Genomic DNA, 17,912 nt, shown 5'->3' with positions numbered 1-17,912 from the left:
CAGATTTTTGCCCCAGGTCCCTAAATGACCCCTTCAAGGATTGAACTCACAACCCTGGGCTTAAAGGGCTAATGCTCAAACCACTGAGCTGTCCCAGCTTGTCATTAACCAGAAAACTGCCTAGAACCTGAGATTAATTATTTCAATCAAAACAGAAATATTCAGATTGAAATGCTGTCACATGGGGGTACAGAGACCTTACTACAGGTAGAAGAAATATTTCTATTGGCCAGGAATACAGAATGATGTATGGGACTTTTGCATGGCTTGTGAAATGGCAGGCTGGGGCCTGGAGCTGCCCCTGGATAGCTCAGTGGTTAGAGCATTAGCTTGCTAACCCCAGGGTTGTGAGTTTAAAGATCTAGGGCAAAAATCACTGAAGCCAATAAATGTGATTGAATACACAGAAAGCAGTTGTGTTGAATAAGGTGGTATTTTTACAGAGTCATTTTCAAGACAGAACCACACTTTAAAATCTGTACCATTTATTAAAGACAAATAGGGAAAAAAAGTTAAAATTAGTGAACTGTAAAATTATGTCCAGTTGAATGCCTCAAAGAAGAGCAGCTAAAAAGAGGCAATTCAGAATGAAGGTTTTTTGTTTTTTGTTTTGTTTTTTTTGCTTTGTTTATTTTTTATATTAAGTATCCAAAGCTGTGGTAGGACAATACTTGCTCCGTTCTTACATACCAGCATGAATTATAATGTGACATCAGAGCTCACATGCAGTTGCACTGGAGTATCAAGCCAGCCTTCAGAGTGTATAATAAACATTGTAAGTCTATTAAGGCATTTTGAAAATATGTTTATTTAACTTATGTTTTAATTGTGCAGGTTCACTCTTGCAAGGGTCAGGAGGCCCTCATTCAATACCACCTCTTTGCTAATGATGCAGCGCTGGCAACCCATACAAAAACCCATCACCAAAACTTCATTGATAGTTTTTCCAAAGCCTGCCAAGAATTTGCATAAGCCTAAAGAAGATTAACATAATGTGCCGAAGAGTTGAAGAAGCACCCTACATCAAGATCAACAACTGTGAACTTGAAGTGGTGAACATGTTCACTTATCTGGGATCCACTATGGTAGTCAATCTCTCACTTGAAATGGAACTCAACATCTGCATCAGAAAAGCCACCACAACAATATCTAAAGGGTACGGCACAACAACAAACTGACCGAACACACAAAGATCTGTGTGTATCAAGCATGTGTTATCAGCACGCTTTTGTATGGGAGCGAGACATGGACCCTATACTCATTAGGAAAAGAGACTCAACAGCTTTCATATGTGTTGTGTTCATCGAATCTTTGGAATCTCCTGGAGGGTCCAAGTTACCAACACTGAGGTGCTCAAGCGGGCCAGCATGCAAACACTCCTCAAATAGAGATGCCTCCTCTGGCTTGGGCATATGTGCCATATGAATGATGGGCACATCCCAAAGGACATCCTCTATGGCAAATTGGTATATGAAAAACAACCCAAAGGATGCCCAAAATTACATTTCAAGGATGTGTACAAGCGAGACCTCAAAGAAATGGATATGGATGTGGACAACAGGGAAAATCACACACAGGCCTACAGCCTTTGGAAACAAGAGCTCAATAAAACTCTCTGGAGTTACGAGAGGAAATAGTCCAGTTTAGAGAAGAAAATAGCTCGCAGAAGTCAAAGCCCAAAGGGTTGAAACATCACCTCTAAATGTGACAGATGTGGCAGAGATTGTCTCTCTCGAGTGGGTCTTTTCAGACACAGCTTCCATAAAACCAATTGAGTAAATTCTTTACTTCTCAGGGGCACATACCCATGGTCTCTCAAGACTGAAGGATGCCTACTACTACTCTTACATGTTTAGGTGCTACTTATTCAATAAACAAACGAGATTGAAATCCCTATTGAAATAGTACAAAGGGCTTCAACAAGGTCATTATTGTTTCTTATACTTTCCAAGTTACCACCTGGGCTTTAGTCCACTGTTCCCCAAACCAGTGACTGGACCTATCTGTTCAATATCTTGCATTTCTCATACTAGGACTTTCTCTTCTGAGCCACAGTGGAGAGGCATATTTCCTTGCTACTAGTGTTATTATTCTGAATATATATATGTTTCTTTGCTGAGTTGTAGATTTAGGGAGAGTGTCTCTGAGAACATACGTGGATTTTCTTAAGTATATGTTGGATGCTTTCTGTAAGCCTGTAAGTGTAACCAAAGGTCTGCATCTGTGCATGATCCCAGAACATGTGTGAAGGGAGCTAATTGCACACATTGATTACTGTGGTGTAGAAGAAGCATATGATTACATTCCATTACAAACTCTCTATGATGTTGAAGGAGAGGTAGTACGGGCAGTTTGGATAGTATCAGCTCAGGCATAGGTGCCAACTACATGGGTGCTCCAAAGCTGAAGCACCAATGGAAAAAAATAGCGGGTGCTTAGATCCACTGGCAGACAGCTCCCCCTGCATCACCTCCTACACACCATGATCAGCTGTTTCACAGCGTGCAGGAGGGGCTGGAGGGAGGATGAGGAGTGTGACAGAGGCCTGGTCTACACTACACGTTTAAACTGATTTTAGCAGCGTTAAACCGATTTAACACTTCGCCCGTCCACACAACGAGGCCCTTTATACCGATATAAATGGCCCTTTAAACCGGTTTCTGTACTCCTCCCCGACGAGAGGAGTAGCACTGAAATTGGTATTACCATATCGGATTAGGGTTAGTGTGGCCGCAAATCGACGGTATTGGCCTCCGGGTGGTATCCCACAGTACACCATTGTGACCGCTCTGGACAACGATCTGAACTCAGATGCAATGGCCAGGGAGACAGGAAAAGCCCCGCGAACTTTTTAATTTCATTTCCTGTTTGCCCAGTGTGGAGCTCTGCTCAGCACAGGTGGCGATGCAGTCCCAAATCCAAAAAGAGCTCAAGCATGGACCTTACGGCAGATACTGGATCTGACCGCTGTATGGGGAGACAAATCTGTTCTATCACAGCTCCGTTACAGAAGACGAAATGCCAAAGCATTTGAAAAAAATCTCCAGGCTATGATACAGAGTCCACAGCACAGTGCTGCCTGACAAGCGTAACGGAAAGCCAAAGAATCAAATGGACGCTCATGGAGGGAGGGAGGGGGTACCAAGGACTCCAGCTATCCCACAGTCCCCAGCAGTCTCCGAAAAGTATTTGCATTCTTGGCTGAGCTCCCAATGACTGTAGGGTCAAACACATTGTCCGGGGTGGTTCAGGGAATAGCTCGTGAATTTACCCCGCTCCACCCCCCGTGAAAGAAAAGGGAAAAAAATTGTTTCTTTACTTTTTTCAATGTCACCCTATGTCTACTGCATGTTGCTGGTAGATGCGATCCTGCAGCAGTATCCTCTCCCCTCCCCTCCCCGGTGGCAGATGGTACAATATGACTGCTATCTGTTGTCATCATCAGCCCGTGAGTGCTCCTGGCTGGCCTCAGGTGAGGTCGGCTGGGGGCACCAGGGGAAAAGTAGGAATGACTCCCGGTCATTCCCAGTAGATGCTACAGAACGGCTGGTAACCGTCTTCATCATAGCAACTGGGGGCTGAGCTCCATCAGTCCCCTCCCTTTCATGTGTAAAGAAAAGATTCTGTCCTGCCTGGACTATCATAGCAGCTGGAGGCTGCCTCCCCCTCATTTTATCTCACTAAAAAGTCAGTGTTTCTTATTCCTGCATTCTTTATTACTTCATCACACAAATAGGGGGACACTGCAAAGGTAGCCCAGCAGGGTTGGGGCAGCAGGGAAGCAACAGTGGGGTTGTTGCAGGGGCACCCCCTAGAATGGCATGCAGCTCATCATTTCTGCGGGATCTGACATGGAGCAGCTGTGCTCTCTGGTACACTGGTTCTCTAGTACACTTGCCCCATATTCTAGGCAGGACTGACTCTATTTTTAGATACAACATAAAGGAGGGAATGACCCAAGGGGTCATTCCCATTATTGTCTTTGCGCCCCTGGCTGACCTCAGCAAAGGTCAGCCAGGAACACCCATGACAGCAGCAGATGGTACAGAATGACTGATAACTGTCATCTCATTGCCAATTTACAATGGCACAGCAGACGGTACAGAACGACTGGTAACCATCTCTGCTACCTTGCAATGGCAAATGAATGCTGCAGTGTAGCGCTGCAGTACCGCCTCTGTCAGTGGCATCCAGTACACATACGGTGACAGTGACAAAAGGCAAAACGGGCTCCATGGTTGCCATGCTATGGCATCTGCCAGGGCAATCCAGCGAAAAAGGACACGAAATGATTGTCTGCCGTTGCTTTCCTGGAGGAAAGAATGAGTGACAACATTTACCCAGAATTACCCGCGACACTATTTTTGCACCATCATGCACTGGGATCTCAACCCAGAATTCCAATGGGTGGGGGAGACTGTGGGAACTATGGGATAGCTACCCACAGTGCAACGCTCCGGAAATAGATGCTAGGCTCGGACCATGGACGCACACCACTGAATTAATGTGCTTAGTGGGGCTGCGTGCACTCGACTTTATACAATCTGTTTTACAAAACCGGTTTATGTAAAATCGAAATAATCCCGTAGTGTAGATGTACCCTTTGTCAGGTGGAGTGGGGAACTGAACCAGTTTCCCACATTCTGGGTGAGTGCTCTGACACTAGGACAAAGGATGGCACCTGCCATCTCCTCCTCTAACAGCCCCCCCACACACACACACCTACCTTTGTGGGAGGCAGGCAGATGCTTAACTTCTGTTCTCTCAAGCAACAGCTTAGGCATCTAAGGTGCCTGACTCCAGAAACAGCACTCCCCATTGTAGATTGCAACCACAGATAGATACCTCCCTGTATCCCACACTCAGGCCATGTCTACACAAGTTATGTTAGCGTACAGCTGCTGAAGTTTGTATATCACTCATGCACTTGCATATTTGGCTGCTTGTGTCTGCGCTGCACATATTTTCCATGAGTTTTTTTTTTTGATGCAAAGTGTTGTACATGGTGGGTAGGCATCCCAGTGTGCCATTTGCTGCCTTCTGGCAAAATGCTTTTTGGGAAATGTTCACATGTGTTCTGGGAAGCAGTTATTTCAAGGTCTTATCTCAAAACTTTTACCGTGAGACAGTAAGCTGTGCTACTCATGGAAAAGCTGGGTTCCATTTTAATCATTTATTAATACACACAACTCCCAATTTATCAGTTAAATAATTTATTTTGTAAAAGTGAGACTAGTCAGCGCATACTATGACTTAATTGCTTTTTGTTCCACGGGTTTCAGAGGCCGCCGAATTATTAATTCTCCTGTGCTCTTAAGTAAGGTATCTGACATTTCCTCTTCTGTTGGAATTCCATGAGGTAGTTTCAGAGGCTGAATTCTACAGACAAGATAATTTGTTTAAAACATGGACTATGCTAACAAGTTATTTTAATTGTTGCTGGTTAAAGGAAGAGTTAACAAACCTTATTAAATGCTTTATGACTTTCAGTTTTCCATTCACAGATGGGATATTTTTGTGCACTCTGGGCTGATTTGCCTATAAACAATGCAGAATAAATGTTACAAACTCACTTTGAAAAGGCACTTTATGTCTCTGGGAACTGATGTATTCACATATCAATAAAAGAAGAACATAGGTACACAAAATTAAACTACTTTGGGAAATTCACACTTACTGAGAATAAGTGTGCTAAAATTTATTAAACTTTTGGGATTCTCTAACATCTTCATTAATACACCCAGACTGTCCAAATACTCACGAGCACTGATTAACATGACCTAATAAACAAGAGTGAACTAATGAGCAGTCAAAAATATGTATATATAGTTTTACTAAAGGGTAGTGGGCAAAGTTCTTCTCTGCTATGCACAGCAGTCTCAATGCTGGCGTTCTGCTTTCCTTACAAATGTATATTTCTTATTAATATCCATGGGAGAGGCATACATGTAGGCTCCAATCATGCAAATACCTACCTATTTGCTCAACTTTACTATTGTGAGTAATCCTTTTGATTTCAATGGGATTTCTCACTGTAGTACAGTTAAGGACATGCATAAATGTTTGCAGAGTCAGGGTCCCACAGGACAAAAAATATCGAAGCAGTGTACTATGGTGAAGATCTGAGGAGAATTTTGCCCTAAATTTCTAGGCTAATTACTTTACTGATGTGCATGATAAACATGAAATAAAGTAATTTAGACAGTATACTTTATCCAGTCCAAGATCATGTATTATCTTCTTTTCCCAGTATGGACGACCTATTCCACTTTTGATTCTAGTGACAAGATGCAGTTTGTGAGGCTGCTCAGGATCACCTCCATATTTTTCGTGATCTGAAGGCTGTGGCTGAAATACCTACAAATAAGTAGTTCACAAAACGCATGTTTTTGTTTATTTTTAAACATTTCAACAGTTACTGAATTTTAAAATGTCTTGAGGTAAAAATATTCCCCTAAAATATATTTTGATCTTTCACTAGAAAGAAAATGTGGCAACCCCCCCTAAATTTCTAATAAGCTTCCCTTTCAAAAAGGCAAAGCAGCAACATATGACCATACTATTAAAAAAGCTAATCTCCAAATAACCTCAAATTATCTCAAAGTGTTTCCTCATGACAGTTTGCAGAAAGATAGAATAAGTTTGGGGTCATGATCCTTCAATCATATATATCCCAGCCTTTGGGGGCATGAGTCTTCAACCATATATATAAACACATAAGAGCAGAGGTATGCGCAGACAGGTCCGGTTGTAGAACTGGGACCTAAATTTGTAAGATGATTGTGACAGGCTTATTACTCAAGACTGCCCTATTTCAGAAATAAAATTGACTACAATCACACACTGGTTTTTCATACAAGAAACTGAGTGCATCGCTCTCTGGTTTAACAAGGTATTGCTCAGTACCATTACAAATTAGTCTTACTAAAAAAATTAAAGGTATAAACAAACCCCAAATGTGCTTTCAAATCTTTAAATAGTGTGCTTACTGAAGCTGGAATTCTTGACTTAGTAAATTTATGGCGAATCCATGCTGTCCACGTCAGTGAATCCACGCTGCTTTTTGCCACAATCTAAAAAAGTTATGGCATGATTTGTCAAATATTCAAGGAGAAAATTATTAACATCTGTATTGTACATAAACCACTGTAATAACGGAATTAGGATCAGAGTCCCATTGTGCAACTTGAATAGCCGATACTGTGCCCTTATTACATCAGTGGGTGCTTTGACACGAAGAAATTTAGCATATTTTTGCTTACGTAAACCAAATACTTTTGAAACCTTTTAAAGTCTGTGTTTCTGATCCGAGTGTTCTAGTGAAATGAGGACACGACCCCGAGTTTCACTAGCACGGAGGCGGCAGAACGGCAGGAGTGTGTGGGGCCCTTCACAAGAGGAAAACCTCGGCGAGCCGGGACCCGCACTCTGACAGCGATCAGGCAGCGCAGCTCACTGGGGCTGCTGACTCGGTCTTGAGGGACGCTCCGAGGGGAATCGGGCTGCAGCCCGCCCTAGTGCGGCCCAGGATAGCTCGGAGGGCGAAGAGCCCCGGTCCTGCGACCCTTTCACCGGGGGCTCGAGGGAGTAGGGAAGCGGAGCGCAGCAGCCCGGGCAGTGGGCGGCGAGGGGGTGCAGCTCCGGGTCCCACTCTCACACCGCCCTTCCTGCCCTTGGAGAAACTGGCCCCAGCAATCCCACTACGACCAGCGCAGGGAACCCCCCGGCCCTGCGCCCCACTCACTCTCCAGGCGGCCGGGTGTCTCTTAGCGACGCAGCCCAGCACCACCGCCGCCATCTGGGCCCCCCGGACGCCGTTTCCGGATTCCGATAGTCACTAAAATCCGTGCTCAGAAGCCGCCGCACTTTGGTTCCGAGGCGCAGCGCGCGCCCCGGCTACTTCCGGCACAGGGCGGGCAGGGGAGGGGAGGGAATAAAGTGCGGCACCGGCGGCCGCCAAGGGTTCTTCTAGGTCGTGAAAAATCACGTGACCGCCTCCCCCACCCCTTCTGGCTACCGGAAGTGGCGGCTGCTGTTGGCGCGTGCGAGCTTGGTCCAGCTGGGGGTTCGATGCTCGCCGGGTGCAGCTTCCTGCCCGCCCGCCCCCATGTCCCAGGCCGGTCCGGGCGCCGTGGCCTCGCTGGAGCCCCCGGCGGTGGCGACGCTGAAGCGGGCGGTGGAGCTGGACTCGGCGTCCCGCTTCCAGGAGTCGCTGGTGTGTTACCAGGAGGGGATCGACTTGCTGCTGCGGGTGCTGAAAGGTACCGACGGGCTGGCCCCTACCTCCCCTGCAGCGCTGCAACACCCTGCCCCCCCCGCCGCCTTCCTGCTCGCCCTGCTCCGCCGGGAAGGGTCGGGAGCCGCAGCGCCAATGCAGCCCCCTGGCGGCGTTCATGCTGCTCTCTCCTGAGCTTGCAAACGTTTGAGGCTGGGGGGCTGCGGGCTGTCATTTTCTCCGGGGTTGCAGAGGGTGCGTGGAGGTTGGGAGCTCAGCTCTGGCTGACCTGCAGATGCTGCCTCTTTAAGGCCTGGTCTATACTAGAAAATTACGTTGTCTTAACTATGTTGGTCAGAGGTGTGAAAAATCCATAACCCTACTTGGTGTATTTAAGCTGACCTAAATCAGCACCACTACTGCCTCTTGGGGAGGTGGAGAACCCCTGTTGGCATAGGAAGTGTCTATGCTGAAGCAGCACAGCTGTGCCACTGAAGTGTTTTAAGTGTAGACTAGCCTCATGTATGTGCTGAACTCTTAGAGAGGTGGTGATGGGCATGTTGCGGTTATATATGCCTGTGTTGCGCCTCACAGTTCATAAATGACTAAGGCCTGGACTACACTAGGAAATTAGGTCAGTGTAACTAAATCACTCAGAGGGTATAAAAAATCCACACCCCTGGACAATGCAATTAAACCGATGTAACCCCTTGCTGTAAATAGCACAAGGTCCATGAGACATTACCTACACAGGGAAGAACCTGTCCTGTCCGTGTAGACAGCATCTTCACTGAAGTGCTACAGCAGCACCATTGTAGCATTTTAAGTGTAGATGGTTCCTAGGAACTTAGTAAAATCAAAAGGCTGGTTGGCTGCTGTGTTCGAGTGGCCCCCACTTACTTTTTTTAAAATACATCTTGTGTCTAGTAGATAGCTATTACATTCCTCTCTCTCTCCCTCATACACACACAGTGGTTCAAGAAGCTTATCCTGGGGCTTATGTTGGCTTGGCAGGTTTAAATTTTTTTTGATAAATGTTGGTGAGGGTTGATTTCACCAGAAACACACAAAATATTTGTGTACTAACAAAGTATTTCCATGAATAATCAAAACTTACAGTAATAATATTAAAAAAAAATCTGCTTGAGAACTTTAGAGTTTCACTTAAAAATATTAAAAGCAGCCAAGAATCCTGTGGCACCTTATAGACTAACAGACATTTTGGAGCATGAGCTTTCGTGGGTGAATACCCACTTTGTCAGATGCATGTAGTGGAAATTTCCAGGGGCAGGTATATATATGCAAGCAAGCTAGAGATAAGGAGGTTAGTAAAGTCAGGGAGGATGAGGCCCTCTTCTAGCAGTTGAGGTGTGAAAACCAAGGGAGGAGAAACTAGTTTTGTAGTTGGCAAGCCATTCACAGTCTTTGTTTAATCCTGAGCTGATGGTGTCAAATTTGCAGATGAACTGAAGCTCAGCAGTTTCTCTTTGAAGTCTGGTCCTGAAGTTTTTTTGCTGCAGGATGGCCACCTTAAGGTCTGCTACAGTGTGGCCAGGGAGGTTGAAGTGTTCTCCTATAGGTTTTTGTATATTGCCATTCCTAATATCTGATTTGTTTCCATTTATCCTTTTCCGTAGAGACTGTCCAAGTGGGTATTCACCCACGAAAGCTCATGCTCCAAAATGTCTGTTAAGTCTGTAAGGTGCCACAGGATTCTTTGCTGCTTTTCCAGATCCAGACTAACACTTAAGAATATTTAATTTGTATGTTTTGATATGTGATGTTGATAATGTGTTTTTACCATTAAAAAGCTTTAACTTATGAATCTCAAAACCTACTGTCATTAAATAATTGTCTCATCACCCACCCATAATTTTCTGGAACTGTGAAAATTTTAAAAGTGCTTAAAATAAACATTGATATTATCAATCAAAATTTATTTTTAAAAAATCAAATTCTGCCAAGCCTAGGTACACACAGTGAAAAATATTGAGAATTAACCTGTAAAGGGACTGGCTCTTGGACATGGATGTAAGTCCAGTAAAGGATTTCTCTCCTCTCCTATAGGCTGTTTAATGGAAAAATCAGAGGACATTTTATCCTGGGGAATAATTACCAGATGTAGTCGTCCTTCTTTTTTGAGATAATCTGAATATTTTTGATTCACAGCTACAAAAGATGAAACAAAAAAAGCTCACTACAGACAAAAAATATCTGACTACATGGAGAGAGCTGAAGCAATTAAAAAACATATTGAAAAAGAAAGAGAAGGTATGAAGTTGTACTGTACTTTTAAAATGTTCATGAAATGATGCACTTGTACATCTGAAGTTACAATACAGTTACCTAGGATTTATAGAATGCATATGTATGATTGCACTGTCTTGTTTAGTGAGGGATGCTTCTTTTTTAGATGGTAAATACCACCAGCAAATTAAAATTGAAGATAATGCAACTGGTTTCAGCTATGAGAAGGTTTTCCAAGACTACCTTAATGAGACTGTTACAGAAGTTTGGGTAGAGGACCCATACATTAGACATGTTCACCAGGCAAGTGGAACTTGAAGCAGCTTACATATAAAACTATAACAATTTTTTTCAGTTATTAAATAATCAAACTAACTCTTACAGTTCTACAACTTCTTACGATTCTGTGAGATGCTTGTTAAGGGGCCCTGCAAAGTGAAAACTATCCACCTTCTCACTTCCCGTGATGAAGTAAGTATCTAGACTTCATGTATAACATCTGTTGTTCATATTTACCAATATTTGTCAGACTGAAGCCCTCCCTCCTTCAACAGGAGATGCAAGCAGATCAAGAGGATTTAACATAAACACTGAATTGTGTAATGCAAATATTTTGTTAAGTAATAAATTCTACTTATGTGGAATCCTAAGTGTAAGTGACTCTGGAAGAAAGATGTTTATTTATATTGTCCTAGTTGACTGTCAAGAAACTCCATTTAAATCAGTTCTGCTGGGAGACTCTTTATAATAAGGAAGGCTTGGATACATTTTGATATTTTGAGGTTATGACAAGTATAAACCCTCTTTGTTGTCATTATACTCATTCTAACCCAAATCTTAATCTGGACAGACAATTCAGTGTACTGGGGAGGCAGCATATCTAGTGGTTAGAGCATGGGTCCAGGAGGGAGAACTGAGTCCTTGTCCATAATCTGTCATTGGCTTGCTATGTGATTTTGGCCACAGCTGTCAATGTGCCTCAGTCATCCCATCTGCAAAAATGAGTATAACTTATCTACCTTCATAAAGCATTTTGAGATTTGGATAAAAAGTATAAGAACAAAGTGGTGTTAGTGAATTGAAGAAGATAAATGGACACAATAGGAACATACATGATGAAAAAACAACTTTTACTCTTAACAGGGCAGTGGAAAGAGTCAGCAGACAAATAGTCTAGAAGAAATAAAGCAATCACTAAAGAACTATGGCGTAACACTGAATGTCTCATTTTCATCTTCAATTCATGATCGAGAAATAAGGTTGGTGACGCAGAAAACCAATTAATTTCAAGAAGCAAAGAATCCTGTGGCACCTTATAGACCAACAGACGTATTGGAGCATGAGCTTTTGTGGGTGAATACCCACTTCGTCAGATGCAACGTATTCACCCACGAAAGCTCATGCTCCAATACGTCTGTTAGTCTATAAGGTGCCACAGGCCTCTTCGCTGCTTTTACAGATCCAGACTAACACGGCTACCCCTCTGATAATTAATTTCAAATTATTTAATCCTGACAAATTATCTATAACCATGGTTGCAAATGTCATTCAAAGCAGAAGGCAGTTACTTTATCCAGTAAAGTACGTTCTTCATAGCTTTATACTGTGTTCAACATTGGGACTGCTGGGATCTAGTTTTTAAAACAAGACATTGCTGTACAGTAACTCCTCGCTTAACGTTGTAGTTACATTCCTGAAAAATGCAATTTTAAGCAAAACATTGTTAAGCTAATCCAATTTCGCCATAAGAATTAATGTAAATGGGGGGGGTTAGGCTCCAGGGAAATTTTTTTCACCCGACAAAAAACTATATATTATATAGATATACACACAGTATACGTTTTAAACAATTTAATACAGTTCACAGCTATGATGATTGTGAACCTTGGTTGAGGTGGTGAAGTTAGAGGGTGGAAGAAGAAGGGATATTTCCCAGGGAATGCCTTGCTGATAAATGATGAACCTAGCACGACTGAGCCCTCAAGGATTAATACATTGTTGTTATGTAGCCTCTCATCAAGGCAGCATGAACAGGAGGGAGAGGAAACAGCATACAGACAGAGACAGACACATTCTGTGTGTGGGAGAGGGAGAGATGCACGCTGCCCCTTTAAGTAAGCTGACCAACTCTTAAGTGCATTGTCTTTTTAAGTGGATCAGGAAGTTGAGAGAGCAGCTGCTGCCCCAAGCGCTCTCTGTCCGTGTCCCCTCCCTGCTCTATATGGAGAAGAGGTGAGCAGCGGGGACACCCTGACATTAGTCCCTCTCCTCCGCCCCTCCCCCGCACAGCAAGCAGGAGTCTCTGGGAGCAGCTCCAAGGCAGAGGGCAGGAGCAGCACCTGGCAGTGAGGGGAGGGACAGCTGAACTGCCGATTCATAGCCTGCTCGGCAGTTGCAGCACAGCGAACTTAGAGGAGCGGGGAGCTGATGGGAGGCTGCTGGTCTATCCTGGTTACAAGCCCCCACTAGCTAGCTGCAACGGGCTGCTCTTCCTGCAAGCAGTGGACAAAGCAGGTGGCAGCCAAATGACATTAGAAGGGAGCGTTACACAACTTTAATCGAGCATGTTCCCTAATTGATCAGCAATGAAACAACATTAACTGGGATGACTTTAAGTGAGGAGTTACTGTATTATACAGTTGACATCTACTCTAGCTAGAAATTGTGATTGAAATGGTAGGAGCAATTTGCAGAACTTGTAGATATGATTAATGTCTTTTTCCCTAATTATGTTAAAGTACCTACAGTTTGTACACTTGTGAAGATGGAATAACACTGTGAATTTATAAATAGATTCAACAATGGATGGATGATTAAGATTGGAAGAGGGCTTGATTATTTTAAGAAACCACAGGTATGTGTGTCTCTTCTTTGAATGAATTTGAACTACCAAGTGGCTTATTCTAAAATTGTGTTCTTTTCTGTAGGGTCGTTTTTGCCTTGGATACTGTGATTTTGATTTGAGACCATGTCATGAAACAACAGTGGATGTCTTTCATACTAAACATACAAAGAAAACATGACCAAATATTTCTGTTGTTTACTTACTGCTCTTACAAGTTTTAAATGCCTGCTTTTAATTTCTCTCAATTACATGTAGTGTACATATTTTATGGAATAAACTTTTTTATATTTTTGATTCCTTGCAGTTTGAATTGATAGAATTTCTAAACTAAATGGGGTAACACTTTAAAGCAAGGTACAGTAGAAACTCAAGAGTTATGAACACCAGAGTTCCAAACTTACTGGTCAACCACACACTTCATTTGGAACCAGAAGTATGCAATCGGGCAGCAGCAGAGACAACAAAACAAAAAAGCAAGTACAGTACAGTACTGTTAAATGTAAACTACTAAAAAAAAAAAAAAAAAGGGAAAGTTAAATAAAAATTGCCAAGGTAAGGAAACTCTTTCTGTTCTTGTGTCATTTAAATTAAGATGGTTAAAATTAGCTTTTTTTTTTCTGCATAGTAAAGTTTCAAAGCTGTATTAAGCCAATGTTCAATTCTAAACTTTTGAAAGAACAACCATAACATGTCCAGAATTACAGACATTTCAGAGTTACAAATAACCTCCATTTCCAAGGTGGTCATAAACTCTAAGGTTCTACTCTATCAGATGATGAATCAGCAGTGCTGAAAGTTCACAGGTTCTTAGGAGACTTGTTAAGTTTCTGTAAATTGTACACACTCAACAAACTTAAATGTTTTTGATCCAACACAGAAAATCCAAATATACACAAGTTAGATAGGCAACTGTCTTTAGTATTATACTTTAAAGAAAAAAACAATAGGATTGAAGGAAAACACCATGCTAAAACTGTAGCTTAGTTAACTAGATAATTAAGGCCAATTGTTTCCTTCTAAAATAAGGTGGAGAGCTGTAAAATCAGTGAACATTTGTGCAGAATCCTCTGTGAAATACCAATTGGCAATCACACTACAATTTAACAGCCTTCAAAAGCCTTCTGTTTCAGTGATTAACTTATTTGATTACTAATGGCAGTACATGTATTGAGGGGCCCACATACCAATAAATGGAACAGAATGTGCCATACTTAATCAGACTATCTAAACATGTGGTTCTGCTTTGTGGCCATTATCCTTCCAGTTAAGTCACAGAACCATCCCAGAGAGCAAGACACAGGAATCAAAATGCAGTTCTCCTGCATGGTATCTGAGCTGGTCGCAAATCCATGGCCCATTATTTACTGATACTGATTTTTTTCATGATGTTAACATGCAAACTTTACTATTTTTAATTGAGACCGTAAGATGAAAGTCTAGAATAAAACTCAATTTAGAGCCTAACATGTAGATAAAGCAGATACTCTATGTATACATTTAACTTTAAGCTCTCAGAAGTTACCAAAATGTATCAAAATACCTCATATTAGACTAGTGGCTTTACAGTCTTTTTAAAATGAATTGTCATTCTGTCCAAATCCAGTATAACTTTCCAGTAAGTCACTGCCTCTGAGATGTGAACTCCTAACATATAGATATGGTCTGAAGTATCTTCATATATTTGGGTGACTAAGTACATGTTCAATCTTCAGTAATTGAGAAATTGTTTCATGTTGACAGTGCTGACAACATGAAATTTAGTTTTATGATCAGTCTAATTAGTAGATTGTGTAATTAATCTAATCAGTCATGAACTAAAGCAAGAACTTTAGTGGATAAATCAAGAGAAAGTTACTTCAGTAGTAGTTTACTCTTGTAAAATCAACTTGCACAACATACTGAAAATAACCAGATTTTTTTACAATTTTTGTTAATCATGCACTAGTTAATATCAAAGATGTGACTTACACTTTCATTATGAAAATCACATTAGTGTCATCACATTCTCACATAAGAGACTCCACTTGCTGTGCAACTCATAGCTTTGTGGACATATTCTAAGCAGAGTGCTTGCTAATGCTGTGGTTTCACTGGGACAAAACTTATTGCCAATTAAGTTTTTCTCTAGTTCATTGCACATTGCTGGTGGCAGCCACTGCTCTGGCAAAACTATGCTGCAAACTTCAATTCTCCCATGTTTTACATGAATATCCACTTCAGCTTCAAGGAGAGACTGTTCATACACCATGTTAAAGCAAGTGCTAATACTAAATTTTGGTGTCTTGCCATATATCCATTCCCAGGTTTGTAGTTCTTTGGTTTTATTATTAATTCCAGGAAACACTGTCTCATCAGCTGGGTTTATGAGGGTAATATGATAGTCAATTTGATGACATCTTGCATATTCTGCAGCAACAGCATCCATGACCATCTCACATGTTAAAGTAGGATCCTCTTCAAAGAGATTTTTCACTAAAGCAGGCATGCTAGGAGTGGCATTGCTTTTTATCCCCTTGTAAGGACTCTTCAGTACAGAAGATAGGTTTATTTTATCTGCACTGCATAGTAAAGTGCAGTGATGATAAGCAACAGTCTTTCCTAGCTTTGCAGCAGTACCTGAGATTTTAAAATTCCCATCTAGCAAGAGATCATATCTGTCAGTGGCACACACATGTAACTGGGGTCGCAAGCCTTTTAGAGCCCTAACAACTAATTTTAGGTTTTCCATTCTCTCGTATTTTTTCTTGGATGTGAAGAAAGTAAAATTGATATTGCCCAGATCATGGTAAACCGTTCCACCTCCACTTCTCCTTCGAGCCAGTTTTATGTTCTTCTTCCTCATTATCTTGAGGTTACACTCCTGCCAGGGATTCTGGTGTCTCCCAATCACCACAGTGGGAGAATTTCTCCAAAGGAAAAGAACCTGCCTGTTCTCTAAATTCATGTTGTCATGAATCCAATCTTCCACAGCCAAATTCTGGAAAACATCACTAGAAACGGACTGTAGAATGAGCCCTCTGTTTGCTGTGTACTTGAAGCTAGCTGCTGAAATCTTGAGGACATAAAATAACTGAAAACAGTTCTTCAGGGATGAGGGGATTACCATGGTTTTAATAAAATTATCAGATAATGTGTGACAGAGGCAGGTCTATCAAAGTTCCGTATGAGATGTTCATAATCTGCACTCCTCTAGTACAAACACATTACTAAAGGCAATCATGCCGTACTCACTTTCTTCCCAGGATACCAAAATAGTGATGCTACCACAATGGATGTGTTTACAAGGTAGATTTCCTTCTTTCAAATATGATGATGGCATTTCACCACTGGTGCATGGTCAATATCTATTGAAGGCTGTTTCCACTTGCTGCATATTACTAGAAGCCTGCAAGAGGGAGGGCAGGAAGCATAGTATCTGACTGTATTTGTTTTTTCCCCTACAATATAATTTTACAGTACTGTCATTAACACTGCTCCTGGAGGAATTCTGTGCTACTGCGCACGTTCAGAACTCATGGTCCCCTTCACTCCAGATTTCTTTGCTTCTCTGCACAAAAATGATTTGCTGCGTGGGAAGCAAAGGAAAGCCACAAGAACTGTCATGCACCCCTTATGAGGCCCAATCAACTGCACTGAGCCCCACTCTGAACCCCCTTGCCCTCCCCATTGAGCCACCCCTCCCCCCCACTGAGCCTCAACCACCTTTCCCTGGACCCCAGTGCCCCTGCACCCAGAACCTCCCAACCAGCCCGTTCATCCAGATCCCCCTCACAGCTGTATCCAAGCTGCCAGCAGCAAGGTTGCCCCACCCCAAACCCTCTCACCAGCACTTGGATCCCCCCCACACTAGAAGCCTGCTGGGCTGAACCTGCCTGGCATGGACTATTAGGTTCTCTTCATTTTTCTTATTTTCAAAAGATGTGAGCAACTCTGGTCCCATAAGGTCATATGTGTGCGTGCCAGGAACTCTTAAGCCAGTCCCATAAAAATTATTGAACAAAAATCTGTCAGCTGGAAGGAAACAAAGTCCTTTCCTAGAGAGCTTTTGTTTAATATTTATTAGAAATGTATTTGCCATACCAAAAGCTTTAAGATTGAATTCAGAAGAATGACCCAAGGAGGTGGCAGGGAGTGTTATATAGGAGATACAGCTACACAGCCCATAAAAATCAAGACATACTGTAGGCATCAAATGAATCTCCATTATAATCAAGTCAGTAAACAGAAATATTGAAACTTGAAACATTTTTCTTCCAACTGTGCCAAGAGAATGTTTCTATGGAGGGGCAGGGTCAGCCCTTGCACTGTGCCAGTGTCAGGTGCAGTGTCTGAGGGGGAGCTACAGAGGGATCTGGAGCCATGCTGGAGCCTCCACATTTATTTATTTACAAATACAAGTGGCAGAATTGTGCAAAATTTCAAAATCTGTGCGAAATTTTTATTTCTTCGGCATGGAATTCCCTCAGGAGCAGTAAAAGTATTTAACAATCTAGTCTACCATAAATATGCAGGTTAACTTGTTAAGCAGTCGGCAGAGTGGTCCAGCTAACAAGGGCGGGATTTAAACTGCCCTTGACGCTAAAACGCGGCACCTTGTCCCTATGC

At 42.3% G+C, this 17,912-nt stretch overlaps 3 protein-coding genes across 3 annotated transcripts; 1 reads left to right on the top strand and 2 right to left on the bottom strand.

The window, feature by feature from the left end:
- Nucleotides 1-5,196: 5,196 nt before the first annotated feature.
- Nucleotides 5,197-7,864, bottom strand: MRPL30 (mitochondrial ribosomal protein L30). Its single transcript, XM_050931930.1, has 5 exons — nucleotides 7,745-7,864; nucleotides 6,990-7,073; nucleotides 6,211-6,357; nucleotides 5,465-5,538; nucleotides 5,197-5,379 (listed from the first exon to the last, which is right to left on the bottom strand). Exons 1-5 carry the CDS (start codon nucleotides 7,796-7,798, stop codon nucleotides 5,247-5,249), a joined length of 492 nt encoding a protein of 163 aa, XP_050787887.1. The 5' UTR covers nucleotides 7,799-7,864; the 3' UTR covers nucleotides 5,197-5,246.
- A 108-nt stretch (nucleotides 7,865-7,972) lies between these two features.
- Nucleotides 7,973-13,610, top strand: MITD1 (microtubule interacting and trafficking domain containing 1; the record flags this gene model as incomplete). The annotated part of the gene is made up of 7 exons (XM_050937387.1): nucleotides 7,973-8,261; nucleotides 10,385-10,486; nucleotides 10,629-10,765; nucleotides 10,847-10,933; nucleotides 11,606-11,721; nucleotides 13,256-13,316; nucleotides 13,390-13,610. Coding segments are annotated over 7 exons (888 nt in total), but the record flags the coding sequence as incomplete, so codon positions are not given.
- A 594-nt stretch (nucleotides 13,611-14,204) lies between these two features.
- Nucleotides 14,205-16,946, bottom strand: LIPT1 (lipoyltransferase 1). The gene has a single exon (XM_050931823.1). The coding sequence runs from the start codon at nucleotides 16,411-16,413 to the stop codon at nucleotides 15,292-15,294; it is 1,122 nt and encodes a 373-aa protein (XP_050787780.1). The 5' UTR covers nucleotides 16,414-16,946; the 3' UTR covers nucleotides 14,205-15,291.
- Between the last annotated feature and the right edge of the window lie 966 nt (nucleotides 16,947-17,912).

Source organism: Gopherus flavomarginatus, chromosome 1 (genome assembly GCF_025201925.1).
Source record: "Gopherus flavomarginatus isolate rGopFla2 chromosome 1, rGopFla2.mat.asm, whole genome shotgun sequence".
In the NCBI taxonomy this organism is placed as follows: domain Eukaryota; kingdom Metazoa; phylum Chordata; order Testudines; family Testudinidae; genus Gopherus; species Gopherus flavomarginatus.
This window is presented reverse-complemented; position numbering and strand designations above follow the sequence as displayed.

Bases quoted from the DNA above. Each gene is read 5' to 3' on its own strand.
- MRPL30 (XM_050931930.1), bottom strand. From the start codon at position 7,798: ATGGCGGCGGTGGTGCTGGGCTGCGTCGCTAAGAGACACCCGGCCGCC. The intron at 7,074-7,744 runs GTGAGTGGGGCG...TAACTTTTTTAG, and splicing joins GACACCCGGCCGCCTGGAGA to ATTGTGGCAAAAAGCAGCGT. The intron at 5,380-5,464 runs GTTTGTTAACTC...TCTTGTCTGTAG, and splicing joins GTCATAAAGCATTTAATAAG to AATTCAGCCTCTGAAACTAC.
- LIPT1 (XM_050931823.1), bottom strand. From the start codon at position 16,413: ATGGTAATCCCCTCATCCCTGAAGAACTGTTTTCAGTTATTTTATGTC.